Source organism: Onychomys torridus, chromosome 11 (assembly GCF_903995425.1).
Source record: "Onychomys torridus chromosome 11, mOncTor1.1, whole genome shotgun sequence".
NCBI lineage: Eukaryota > Metazoa > Chordata > Mammalia > Rodentia > Cricetidae > Onychomys > Onychomys torridus.
In genome coordinates this window covers 14,709,473-14,722,879 of record NC_050453.1, presented here as the reverse complement: position 1 = coordinate 14,722,879, position 13,407 = coordinate 14,709,473, and the positions used below count along the sequence as shown (strand labels likewise).

Sequence of the window (13,407 nt, the reverse complement as noted above, 5' to 3'; positions counted from 1 at the left end):
CATTTCCCCTCTATCTTAGAGAACTACCATGAGACAATGTGTGTGTTAACATGAGGCTTTGTTTTTTTTTTTTTTGTATTTAGCAAAAACCAATTGAACATAGATTATCTGAAGAGACAAAATTAAAGTGATGTTTCAGTCTGTGTCTTTGTGTCATTTTTAGTGTTCTTCACTAGAAGAGGGTGGAGGATGATAACAACATGGTTAGAAGATAAGGGGATAATCAAAGACTCCCGGTTTTGGAAGCCTGAAGACTGTACTAAGTTTAAATTCCCCATACAACTCCCATTCAAAAATATTATTTTGAACAATTATATAAACTTCCTCTTTTGTCTCAAAAAATCTTTTTAAAAAAATTAAAAAGATCCCAGAGAAACCTTGTCTCGAAAAACCAAAAAACCAAAAAAAAAAAAAAAAAAAAAAAAAAATCTTGTAACTAATGCACAGAGACTAGTCCTTTGAGTTCTGGTTAGAGTAACTAAGACACTATTGTTTATGTACTAGATAGACTGTAGGGGAAAAAATTATCCTTGGGGATCTTCCAGAGGATCCAGGTTCGATTCCCAACACCCAGACGGCAGCTCACAACTAACTGTAACTACATTTCTACAGGACCCGTCACCATCTTCCAGCCTCTGTGGGTACTTGGCATGCATGTGGTACACAGATATACATGCATACAAATTACCCATACACATTAGTTAAGCCATTTTTATAAGGCCATTCTTCCCACGGTTGGACAGTGAGAACAGCATAATCCTTAGTAAGAGCAAGGCCAGGCTATAGATTAAATCTCCTTTTCCCATCTGCTTCTGTTCTGCCTTTGTGGCTGGAGTCTACAATCATCTCCACAGCTTTAACACTAGGTGGCGCTCTGATCTCGAGTTTGCAAATGAACTCTGCTATTGTCTTGGGGGCAGAGGATTGAGCCCTTTCTGTGAAGCCAAACTTGTCAGAATCTTTGATCTGTCTGCATTTCCTTATTTGGTATGAACAGATATTTCTTTTACATCTCAATAGGGAACATCACAAAACTATTTCTTTCTTTTTCTTTTCTTCCTTCCTTTTTTTTTTTTTTTTTTTTTTTTTTTCAAGACAGGGTTTCTCTGTGTAGCTTTGGAGCTTGTCCTGGATCTCGCTCTGTAACCAGGCTGGCCTCGAACTTACAGGGATCTGCCTGCCTCTGCCTCCTGAATGCTGGGATTCAAGGCATGCGCCACCACTGCCCGGCAAAACTCTATTTCTTGAGAGAGGAAAACAAATACAGGCTGTAAGCCAAATCCCATTAGAAGTGGGACTCTTATTTTTCAATTTTGTATTTGTTTGTATAGTTTTTTTGAGGCAGGGTCCTATGTTATATAGCCTAGGCTGACCTTGAACATTCGATCTTCCTGCCTCAGACTTTTTCTTTTGCCTCAGCCTGGAGGTTGCGATTACAAGTGTGCATGGGCATCACACTTAGCTGGAAATTGGACATTATGATTCTACAGTTTTTTCCACTTGCAAGAATTAAATGACCTTGAGCTAGGGATTGTAGCTCAGTGGCAGCTCACTTGTCCAGCATACACAAAGTCCCAGGTTTCAACCCTAGACAATGTAAACAAACAATAAACTAACAGCTGGGCATGGTGGTATAATAATGAGAGAAAAATAAAAATAAATCAAGCCAGCCAGTGCGATGGCTCACTGGGTAAAGGCGCTTCCATCAAGCCTAAGGCCCTGAGTTGGATCCCTGGAACACGTTGTGGGAGGAGAGAATGAGCTCTGGAAGCTGAAGCTGTCCTGTGACCTCTGCACAGGAGTGCTCTCACACAACAAATAAACAAAGTCTCTTAGAAGAAAGAAAAGAGTGGGAGCAGGAAGGAGGGAAGCAGAGTTAGGGAGGGCCGTGTGAACTCCCTACCTGCACCCTGCATGGTCTAAACTTGGTCATGGACAAGGAGAAGCACATTATATTTTTTTAACATATTGTTAGAGGTCAGTCTACTTTTTTATTTTTGGAGACAGAGTTTCTCTCTCTGTGTAGCCATGACTGTCCTGGAACTAGCTCTGTAGCCCAGGCTGGCCTTGAATTCAGAAATCCACCTGCCTCTGCCTCCCAAGTGCTGGGACTAGAGGCCTGTGCCACCGCCCGGCTCACCCTAGTAATTTTTTTAATATATATACTCAGCCATATTGTACATAGTGAATGAAAAAAAAAATAAAAAAGAAAAGACATGACTGCTCCTAGGTATTGTAGATGAAAGAGAACACAGGCAGAGGCAGAACATCTGGGAGACTCAGTGGGCAGGATCCTGAGCCACAGGAGGAGAAGGGAAGGGGAAGGGAGGCAGGGGCGGGGAGGAGAAGAGGGAAGCAAGTGCAGGAGTCAAGAGGGCAAAGGGTGAAAGAAGAGGCTAGTAACCAAAATGACCTAATTATATAGAGAAGGGCCTCAGGGAGAAGGGCAGCCCAGTCCCTGGGCTGGAGAGTTCTGGGTAGGGGTGGAGTGGGGATAGGAGGTCGGGAGAGTGAGGGGGTGTGCCAGCCACACCCTGTAACAGGTAGGGACTGAGGGAGAACCTGGTGTCCAGGTCTGCTTTGATATGTTAAATAGGCACCTCAGTCATTTGTCCCAGGGTTTGAGACAATTGATGAGATGGTTAAAAAATCCAGGGATACTGAATTCCAGACCATTCTTGTCCATACAGGTAGTTCCAGGACAGACAAGGCTACCGAAATATTGGAGCCCATTAGGTTTCCTAGTGGCTTTACCCAGCAGGACTGCATAAGAGGATGATCAACTGGGCCATGGGCCTGAGTACCAGGTGTTTGGTTATTTTGTCTTCTCCTTCTTCTTCTTTTTTTTTTTTTCAGAGCTGAGGACCGACCAACCGCAGGGCCTTGCGCTTGCTAGGCAAGAGCTCTACCACTGAGCTAAATCCCCACCCCCATACCAGGTGTTTGGAAGGGTCTACACTTGGCTGTAACTAGCAAGAGGGAGGTCTTTGCCCTTCCCCTTGGCATTGTTATAAAAAGCCTTTTGGAATAAAGTTCTGGGCTGATGGATTGGGATCCAGGCCTTTCTGAGGCTATCCTGTGTATTCTGTTTGTCTCTCTCTAGCTCTATGTGATATTTCCTGCTGCTCCTTGCTCAAGAGTACCTTGGGGAAAAGTGGGGGTGGCATGGTCCCCCACAGAGAAAGAAACCCTGTCTCAAACAAACAAAATCCAGAGATAAAAAGTCTTATCCGTTTTGTCTGTAAAACTGTTGTTTAGTTTCGTCTGTTCTATGTATGAAATGTGTTGTCTAATACATTTGTTTGTTTGTAAGCCGAGGATGACCTTGAACTTCTGATCTTACAGCTCCCACCTCCCAAGTGCCGGAGTTGCTCAGACTGCACTACCTCATTTGTTTACTCAGTGTGAGAGAGACTGCCCAGTCCTTTGGGCACGCTACCAACTGAGCTATATCGCCAGCCCTCCAACAGTAAATTGGAATTTTAATTCATTTTTTGAGATAGGATTTCTTTCATCATATATCCCAGACCGGCCTGAACTCTCCATCTTCCTGCCTTGGCCACCCACCCGAGAGTTACAAGATCTGTACAACCGGTTCTGGCTTCTCGCTGAATTGTCCTTACAAAAACATCAAGATTAGAAAAATCTATTTTAAGACGTGCCTCACTTTGTAGGAAATGGAAATATAGGGCTATTCTCCAACAATGTCATATTGGTTCTCCTTAGGTGGTGACATGGATGTGCTGGGGTGCAGGTCAGTGGTGAGCCACTCACTGCCTGCTCTGTGCAAGGCCTGAGTTCCATCCCCCATACTGAAACGGGGGGGGGGGGGAAGGACAGCTTTTCTACTGAACCTAATTTCTAATTTTTGTGTTATAAACATGGACAACCATGTAATCAAATAAGGTGAGGGAGGGCTGGGTGCTGGAGACTTGCCACCTACCCAGGTGGGGGCAGCTCAGCCTGGATCACCCCAGTTATCAGAAAGGGGCAGGCCTGTTGCTGGAGGATAAGAAGGAGGAAGGCCCTGAGGCCCTGATAAAAATGAAGCGTCCACCTTCAGACTGCTGGGGGGAGCGGGGGAGGAGAGCACAGGATGGAGGAGGCTGAGCTGATGGCTGGCTGGGAGGACAGGGAGGGAAGGGGGCAGCACCCTTGAGAGAGATGCCAGGGAGGAAGCAATCCCATGGCAGGATGGCATGCTCAGGCTGGGGCCCTCCTGGAGGGTGTGTCCCAAATGGCTGGGTGGGATGGTAGGGACGCCTCATCTACATCACTTCAGCAGACTACAAGTGGTTTCTGCTTCTTAGAAAACTGGCAGGAAGGTCCACTGAGTGTAGGAGCTTAAGACCAGCCTGGGCAAAAAGGCAAGACTCTGGGTGTGTGTGTGTGGGGGGGGAAACGACAAACTGGAATCCTAGAAATCTCACTTTTAGGGATCCACACTGGGATTTCATCACAGTAATATAAAGATTTCCTAAATTAATGTGATACTTGCCCTAGCAAGCCTGAGAACATAAATTTAATCCTCAGAATCAAGGTAGAAACTTGGATGTAGTGACATCTATAATCCTACTGGAAGCTGGAGGGGTCCACAGGGAACCATCTGGAAACGCGCCTGAACTACATAGCATCACAAACGCAGAAACTGGAGACTCTGTTCAAGAAGGTGGAACGGTCTCCTGGGGGTTGTCCTCTGACCTCCACAGGAGCATCGCGGCTCTTGTTCTTTCACATATGCACACACTTAACAAAGTAATTGTTCCACTTAACATTCGTCCACAACTGTGTCCCCAGAACCTGGCTCTACTGATGTCTATTGAGTGAATGAACATTATCAGCTTTGGGAAAACGGTTACAACGGCAGGGGACATCCATGGATGGAGTAAGTACACTTTAAAATCTTATCTAAGATAACTTTTTGGTGGCATTGTAAATTGCTTATGATTTGTATACTATAGAAATTTATGTTTGGGGACTAGAGAGATGGCTCAGCAGTTGGGAGCACTGACTGCTCCTCCATAGGGGCCAGGTTCAATCCCCAGCACCCACATGGCAGCTCAGTCCTGTCTGTAACTCTAGTTCCAGGGCTTCTGACATTCATATATGCAGGCAAGACACCAAGGAACATGAAAACAAGTTATCTGTATCTATATTTATCTACACACACACACACACACACACACACACACAGAGAGAGAGAGAGAGAGAGAGATGGAGAGAGAGAGAGAGAGAGAGAGAGAATTTCATATTCTGCGTGCCCATAATTCCATCACTCAGGGAGGTCACAAGCTTGAGGCCAGCCTGAGCTATATAGGCGAGGAGACACTCTCCAAACACCAAACCCAACACAAGGCTGCTTGGGGGTCCTCCTGTGGGTCTGGACATGTAATGGGCATCTTTCTGGAATAAGCACTATGGTACTAATGAGCGTGGAAGACAGAGAGGTCACTCCTGAAAGGCATCAGTGCTGGGTCCAGTGTGTATTCTCATTTTATACTCTAAAACCACAAGCGGTGTGGGCAAGCAAGTAAGGTTTTACGGAAGCATACGTGGCAGGCAGCAGGTCGTTAAAGACAAGGACCTACTGTTTTAGCTACTTCTCCAGGTCATCCTGTTCCAGGTAGCAAGTGGAATCATGCTTGGCAACTAGGCAGAAGAAGCCGTGCTTTAAGTGAACTACTAAATAAATGAACAAACCGTCATCCAGTAATTGGTCTTTTCTACCTAATTCTGCTTCCGAAGGAGCATGCCGAAGCCGGCTTCCCCTGACACTAGGGAATTGCAGGTGGAGTCCTGGCATCTCCTGGTCTCCACGTGGCGTTCATCTCTAGCAGGCGCTTTGGAGATTGCATTCCCGGACCAGAGTCAGAACCCAGCCGCCCGAAGGACCAGGACCTCCCAGCGCCCCGGGGAGGCCCCCTCGCGGGGACAGCTGGCGGGCTCCGGCACAGCCACAGGTTCCACCCTCTGAGCGAGCAGGAGGCGGGCACACGACCGAGCAACGCCACCGATTGGTCCGCCCCGAGCCCCCAGCCTCGGATTGGTTGCCTGGGACACGTGGCCTACCCGAGGCCTTGTGTAGTTGGCGGTGGACGCTCCAGGCTTGCCAGGGCCTGCTAGCAGTGCATACCGGCTTGGAAGCTGCACCCAGCTCATCGGATCCGGCTTTTTCCACGCGCGGACCCTGAACCGGGGATTCCCAGCCATGAGTGTAGGTTTCATCGGCGCGGGCCAGCTGGCCTGTGCGCTGGCGCGGGGCTTCACGGCCGCAGGTGAGCGCGTGGTCCGCCCTCCGGCTCGCCAGAGTGAGTGAGGAGTGGTGAGTGAGTGAGTGCATGAGTGAGTGTGAGTGAATGGGAGGTTTGCATCCATCTGCTTGGATGCCATAGCGTCGGAGGCCGGCACTGCTAGAGCTGCCGTGGGCTTCCTTGGATGGATTGATTGCATGATTGGGCCACGATCCCCTGTTGAAAAACCTTGTTCTCTGCAGGCGTCCTATCGGCTCACAAGATAATAGCCAGCTCCCCGGAAATGGACCTGCCCACCGTGTCCGCGCTCAGGGTAGGAGGGATGGAGGGGAGTGGGAGAGAGGTAGAGGCCCAGGAAAAGCGTGACCTGAAGGGACCTGCGTCTGGCTGGCTTGCCATCATGACAAGCCGTCTTTGGGGCAGTCTTGTGTGGTGGGAGCCCCCAGGCAAAGTTTGGGTCGGATCCAGATACTGGGGGGAAAGTATAGGTATATATAGAAATGACTTTTTAGGTAGGCTAGTCTACTTTGCTTTGAACTCACTACATAGTCCATATAAGTCTGGAAAGTTCTGCTACTTCAGCTTTCCAAGCGTTGGGAATCACAGACATGAGTCACCAAGTGAGCCAGAAATGTATTTTTTCTTGGCGCACACCTTTAATCCCAGCACTCAGGAGACAGAGCCAGGCGAATCTCTGTGAGTTCGAGGCCAGCCTGGGCTACCAAGTGAGTTCCAGGAAAGGCACAAAGCTACACAGAGAAACCCTGTCTCCAAAAACCAACTCTGAGGCTGTTTCCTCATTCTTTATAGCCCTTTGCTATAAAGTAAATGACTGTGTTGGAAAAGGACCTGGTGAATTAGTTTCTTTCAATAAAGCTCAGGATCCTAAAGTCTTATAAAATCTGGCCAGTGTGGCGCAGGGCAGCCAGTGAGGCAGTGTTTGTGCCTAGTATGGGCTTATGTGGCTAACACTGTATGGCCCTGATACTCATAGGGAGTCCTGGGAGAGGCGGGGGTTGCTTGGTACTCTGGTACACTGGGTACTCTGGCTCCTAGGTTGGGAGTGGGCTTTGTGCTGACATTTCACCCCTCTATACGCTCTTCCCACCATGGGGGTTCTCACCTGGCAAAGGGCTGTCAGAAGATTGCTGGGGTTGAGGGAACAGCCTCTTTTCTGGCCACTGCGGAGAAGCTTGTCCTGCATAATGTCTGTACCTTCTTGCCCAGTGGCAGAAATGGACAATTGTCATTTGGGAGTCATCATGGAGCCCTGAAGGGACAGAATAAAGAGTTTTGGCTGCAGCTGGCAGAGGGAGTTGGCCCTTCCGAGGGAGGCATGGGCTCCTCCGGATTACCTAGCACTATTGACTGGGTTCTCTTCTGCAGAGGATGGGTGTGAATCTGACCCGAAGCAATAAAGACACCGTACGGCACAGTGACGTTCTGTTCCTGGCTGTGAAGCCGCACATCATCCCCTTCATCCTGGATGAGATTGGGGCCGACGTGCAGGAGAGGCACATCGTGGTCTCCTGTGCAGCCGGTGTCACCATCAGTTCTGTGGAGAAGGTGCTGATGCCCCAGTGCCCTTTGTGTGAGAGGAGGGTGGCCTGTGGGTGGCTGCTGATGGGTCGGACCTGGGGGGCTGTGCCCTAGGCACTCAGTTGGCCTGCTCTCCTGCCCTAGAAGCTGATGGCATTCCAGCCAGCCCCCAAAGTGATCCGCTGCATGACCAACACACCTGTGGTGGTGCGAGAGGGGGCCACGGTGTATGCCACAGGCACGCATGCTCTGGTGGAAGACGGGAAGCTACTGGAGCAGCTGATGAGCAGTGTGGGCTTCTGCACAGAGGTGGAGGAGGACCTCATTGACGCCATCACAGGGCTCAGCGGCAGTGGACCTGCCTATGTGAGTGGTCCTCTCTTGCCCACTGGCTTGTGGGAATCCTAGGCGACAGGAGGGGCTGGCGGAGGAGAGGGCTTGTCTCTTAGGCGTGGCCGCCTGGTGGAAGGAGCTGATCCTGAGGGTTAGTTCCAGTCATCAGAGAAAGCAGCCTCTGGGGAGTGGGTCTGTGCTGCTTGTTTCCTGGGTTCAGAGAGTATCTCCACAGGCATTTATGGCTCTGGACGCCCTGGCAGATGGTGGGGTGAAGATGGGCGTGCCACGGCGCCTGGCTGTCCGACTGGGAGCTCAGGCATTGCTGGTCAGTGTCTTTGCATGTTTGCCCCGAGGGTTGTGTTTTAGTCGGGGGTGGGGTACTGGGCTTTGGGTATAGTTTTGATTCTCATGGCCCTTTGTGCCTCAGGGAGCAGCTAAGATGCTGCTGGATTCAGAGGACCACCCAGGCCAGCTCAAGGACAACGTCTGCTCCCCTGGGGGGGCCACTATCCATGCCCTGCACTTCCTTGAGAGCGGGGGCTTCCGCTCTCTGCTCATCAATGCGGTTGAGGCCTCCTGTATCCGAACAAGGTGGGTATGCCCTGCTCTCCCCTGCCTGAGTTCTCCCATTCCCAGCCTGCCCTGTGGTGGGCGGGTTCCACTCTCTTGGGTCTCATGAGTGATGTCGGAGTCTGTGCTCTGTTGGTGATCACAGCTCACTTGGCTTTCTTGAGCTAAAGGATTGGTGGCCTCACTTCACCCAGCTCTTGCCACAGTTCTGATCGTTACAATTAACTTTGATTTGTAGATGGGGAAGTTTAAGGACAAACAGATAGCAAATGATGGAGGCGGGATTCAACTCCTGCCTGGCTGTAACTTTGCGCTCAAACCCTGTAACTTCCCATACTCCCTTTCCTGTGTGGTCCCAGATATCACTGGATGCTGTCTAGCTTGGATTACATGGAACGACTGTGATATCCCCTGCTTGGTTAAAGATGGCTCTTGAGAAGCCTGGAGCCTCTGGGGTTTGGGATTCTGAGTCTGGGTGGGATCAGGTTGAGGGTCTGGGGCTGTATGACTAGAAGGCTCAAAGCTCTGGTTCCAAAGTTTGCCACCTTCCCTGTGGGGCTTTGTCTACAGAGAGCTGCAGTCCATGGCTGACCAAGAAAAGGTCTCCCCTGCTGCCCTTAAGAAGACCCTCCTGGACAGAGTGAAGCTGGAGTCACCCACAGTGTCCACGCTGGCCCCGCCCAGTCCAGGGAAGCTCCTCACGAGAAGCCCCGCCCAGGGAAGCAAAAAGGACTGAGGAGTACTCCGTGGGTTGTCCCTGTCCCCTGCAGTGCAGGGAGGGGCAGGCTTAGGCCTGGGCTGAAGGCTGCGTGGATCTGTTTACTTGGTGGCACTGAGTCCTTCTCTTGTCCCACAGCAGAAGGTGCTCTGAAGAGACAGCTGATGCCCACGCCAGGTAGTCCTTCACGCCTCTCTGAGAGAGGTGGGAGGCCTGAGTTAGCACCCCCCTCAGCAGATCTGTGAACTTTAGTTAGATCCCAGGAGTGGTTCACTTTGACCTCAAGGTGAGAGGAGAGGAGACGACAGGGAAGGCCAATCCTCTGAATTAAAAACATGTAGAAGAAGCAAGTGACTTACTGTTGCCGTTGGAAGTGTGGGGAATTCCACGAGGCATTTGCTTGACTCTGGGTTCACAGATGTCCCAATACAAGGATATATTCACTGCTAGGTCTAGCTGCTTTAATAAAGATTTTATTTATTTTTGATAGAGTCCCACTGTGTAGCCCAGGCTGACCCTGACTTGTGGTAATCCTCTTGTCTCTGCCTTTTTTTTTTTCTTCTTCTTGAGACGGTTTCTCTGTATAGTCCTGGCTGTCCTGGAATTCACTCTGTAGACCAGGCTAGCCTGGAACTCACAGAGATCTGCCTGCCTCTGCCTCCCGAGTGCTGGGACTAAAGGTGTGCGCCACCACCTTGGGCTTTTTCTTACTTCTAAGTCATTATCTTAGTCACTTCTTCATGACCAAGGCAGCTCAGAGGAGGCAGGGTTTATATTGTGCATGTGGTTCCGGGAATCTAGAGTCCATGACGGCAGAGCAGAGGCATGGCCGCACAAACAGACAAACAGCCGAGAGCTCGTGTGTTGAGCCACAGTCAGCAGGCAGAGAGGGTTAACCGAAGCCTCAGAACCCACCCCTGTGGCCAGACTTCCTCCAGCAACTTCCCATACAGTTGCCAGCTGGGGACCTAGTATCCAATTCCCAAGACTTGTGGGGGAAATCTCATTCACATCACCTCTGTCATGTTCTGGGCCTCCCTGGAAGGCAGCATTGTCCGAGGCTTGGAAGGAGGGATGAAGGGTAATGAGCCAGGCCCTGAAAGCTGAAGTGAGTAACCTGCCCTAGGGTTAGGCATGCCCTTGGATGAGCCGAAGTCTGGTGGCAGAGAAGCCCCAGTGACAGCAGGCCCAGGGGTCCTCCTCATTGTGGGTGGAAGGAGGTATCTTTTTTTTCTAGGTCATATTGTGACTTTATTATTTACATTTATTTATTTGAGAGAGAGGACCACTTTACTTTCTTACCAGCAGTACATGAAAGTTCCAGTTCCTCTCTATCATTGCCAACATTTATTGCCAGGCATTTTGATTTATTGCTATTTTAACAGATATATAGTAGTTTAAAAGTAATTGGCCCCATTATCTCAATGGGGAGTGGCACTATTAAGAGGTGGCCTTCATTGGAGTGAGTATGGCCTTGGTTGGTGAAAGTGTGTCAGTGTGGGGGCAGGTTTTGAAGTTGGAAGGATGTCTTTTTCCTCACTGTAGGATGCCAAGGCCATCTGTCCACATAGACTGTAAGTGACCCTGTTCCTAGCTCTCTCCCTTGTCCTCACAGGACCTGAGGTAGCCTTTGACCCCAACTTCACATGGTGAACTCTTCTGAGGGCTATTTACGCGGCTGTTTTGCCTTTTTTTTTTTTTTTTTTTTCCCTTTGGTTTTTCGAGACAGAGTTTCTTTTCTTTTCTTTTTTTTTTTTTTTTTTAAGATTTATTTATTTATTATGTATCAGCATGTATTCCTGCAGGCCAGAAGAGGGCACCAGATCTCATTACAGGTGGTTATGAGCCACCATGTAGTTGCTGGGAATTGAACTCGGGACCTCTGGAAGAGCAGTCAGTGCTCTTAACCTCTGAGCCATCTCTCCAGCCTGAGACAGAGTTTCTCTGTGTAGCTTTGCGCCTTTCCTGGAACTCACTCTGTAGCCCAGGCTGGCCTCGGACTCACAGAGATCTGCCTGCCTCTGCCTCCCGAGTGCTGGGATTCAAGGCGTGCGCCGCCGCCACCACCACGCCTGGCACTGTTTTGCTTTTCTGACACGGGGCAAGCAGCTGTGCCTGGCCACCAACAGTGGATCCTCTGGGGCAGCTGGCTGCAGTTGACTTACCTTCTCACTGCCTTTATTCTGCTTGGTTGCTTGCAGTTAGCGGGCATGATTTTGGAAGTTAAAAGACTGAACACTTTGGGGCTGGAGGTAGAACACTTACCTGGCATGCAGAAGCCTGGCTTTATCCCCAGCAATGAGGGAGAAAAGGAAAAGATTTAACAGGTTCGATTTTTCTACCCCACTGCTCCTTTTTATGGAGTGCAGAAATACAAACACACTCTCTCCTGTCCCCTGCAGCCCTACATGACTGTTGCTAAGCAATACTCCAGAGACACTGGGGAGTTACTGGTGCCCAAGGGCCTGGCTGGACTGGCTTTGCCTCGGCATGCAAGGCCCTTCTGTGTGTGTCTGCAAACACGTTACAGCCTGCTGTGTGCTAAGCTTTCACTAGGAAAGCAGACGGAGCATCGGAGTGGGTTTGGTGGGGTTAGGGGTGTGGCTGAGTGGGAGAGTGTGTTTAGTGTGCATAAGGCCCTGCTGCAATCAGCGGTGCCAAAGAGCTTGTTGTCTTGAGTTTTGGTCCCTGGCATCCACATAAAGGCGGAAGGAGAGAGCGGATGCCACGTGTGCTATGTGACACATGGGTACATATCCATCCCCTAGCATATACACATCATATGTGATATAAAAGGAAGGAAGTGAGAAGGGTACACCCACCAGTAGGAGGTGGACCTAGGTGGGGGTGGGGCAGGAGCAGGCAGCTTTTGATTTGAGACACAGTATCCTCCTGTAGACCAGGCTGGTCTTGAACTCACTGCAGTCCTTACTTAGCATCTTTAATGCTGGGATTATAAGCTATAAGTACATTGCATAAACCTTAGGTGTTGCTAAGTAGATAAAAATTTCTCTGGAGTTGTATCCGAGTCACCTAGTACATTTGGAGTCCCTGAGGATGCTGCCAGGTGCCGGGACTGCAGGACTTGTGAGTCCTGGGTGGTTAAGGTGGAGCATACCCTGTCTGCTCTGCTTTGGTCTGAGCTGTGTCCAGGAGCGCTCTTGGCATGAAAATGCCATCTTTGGCACAGGTGAGTAGACAAGTCCTCTGGGCCCATCTCTTCTCAAAGAAGCCCACCTGTGCAGTTAGCTCCGTGGGCTCCTATTGACAATGACATGTCTCAAGTGATAACTGTTACTCCCATTCATTTTTCCATGTCCCTTCCTCTCCCATGGCCTGGGAGCTATATGTAGGAAAGGTGGTTAGCTGTTGACCATCTTCCTAGCCCTAGACTAGAACATGGTACCTAATAGTGCACACTGCTTTGTTTTGTTTTGTTTTTTTATGAGACAAGGTTTCTCTGTATACCCCTGGCTGTTCTGGAACTCAATCTGTAGACCAGGCCAGCCTTGAACTCAGATCCGCCTGTCTCTGCCTCCTGAGTGATGGGATTAAAGACGTGTGCCACCACTGCCTGCTGCCTGGCTTAGCAGCTCTTCTGAATGTCAGGCCCAACAGCTTGCTGATGTGCTTAAGGAAACCTCTGGTCTACTAGATAACTTTGCATTTTTTTCTAGCCCCCTTTCTGCCCCCTATGCTGACACTCTAACCCAGGACCTTGAGCATGCTAAGTGTGTGCTTTATGGCTGAATAGCTAGCTCACAGCCTTTAGCCTGACCTTGAACCTGCTAGTGAGGAGTGGGTTTGTTTGTTTGTTTTGGTTTTTTGGTTTTTGGTTTTTCAAGACAGGGTTTCTCTGTAGCTTTGGAGCCTGTCCTGGACTAGCTCTGTAGACCACACTGGCCTAGAACTCACAGAGATCCACCTGCCTCTGCCTCCCGAGTGCTGGGATTACAGGCGTGCGCCGCCACCACCGCCCGGCTGGTTTTTTGT

The 13,407-nt window shown here is 49.8% G+C and overlaps 1 protein-coding gene across 1 annotated transcript; it reads left to right on the top strand.

Moving 5' to 3' along the window:
* The first annotated feature begins 6,090 nt into the window (after nt 1-6,090).
* Nucleotides 6,091-9,901, top strand: Pycr2 (pyrroline-5-carboxylate reductase 2). The gene is made up of 7 exons (XM_036202383.1): nt 6,091-6,275; nt 6,494-6,564; nt 7,638-7,817; nt 7,935-8,156; nt 8,359-8,451; nt 8,554-8,717; nt 9,267-9,901. The coding sequence occupies exons 1-7, from the start codon at nt 6,209-6,211 to the stop codon at nt 9,430-9,432; spliced, it is 963 nt and encodes a 320-aa protein (XP_036058276.1). The 5' UTR covers nt 6,091-6,208; the 3' UTR covers nt 9,433-9,901.
* The last annotated feature ends 3,506 nt before the right edge of the window (nt 9,902-13,407 follow it).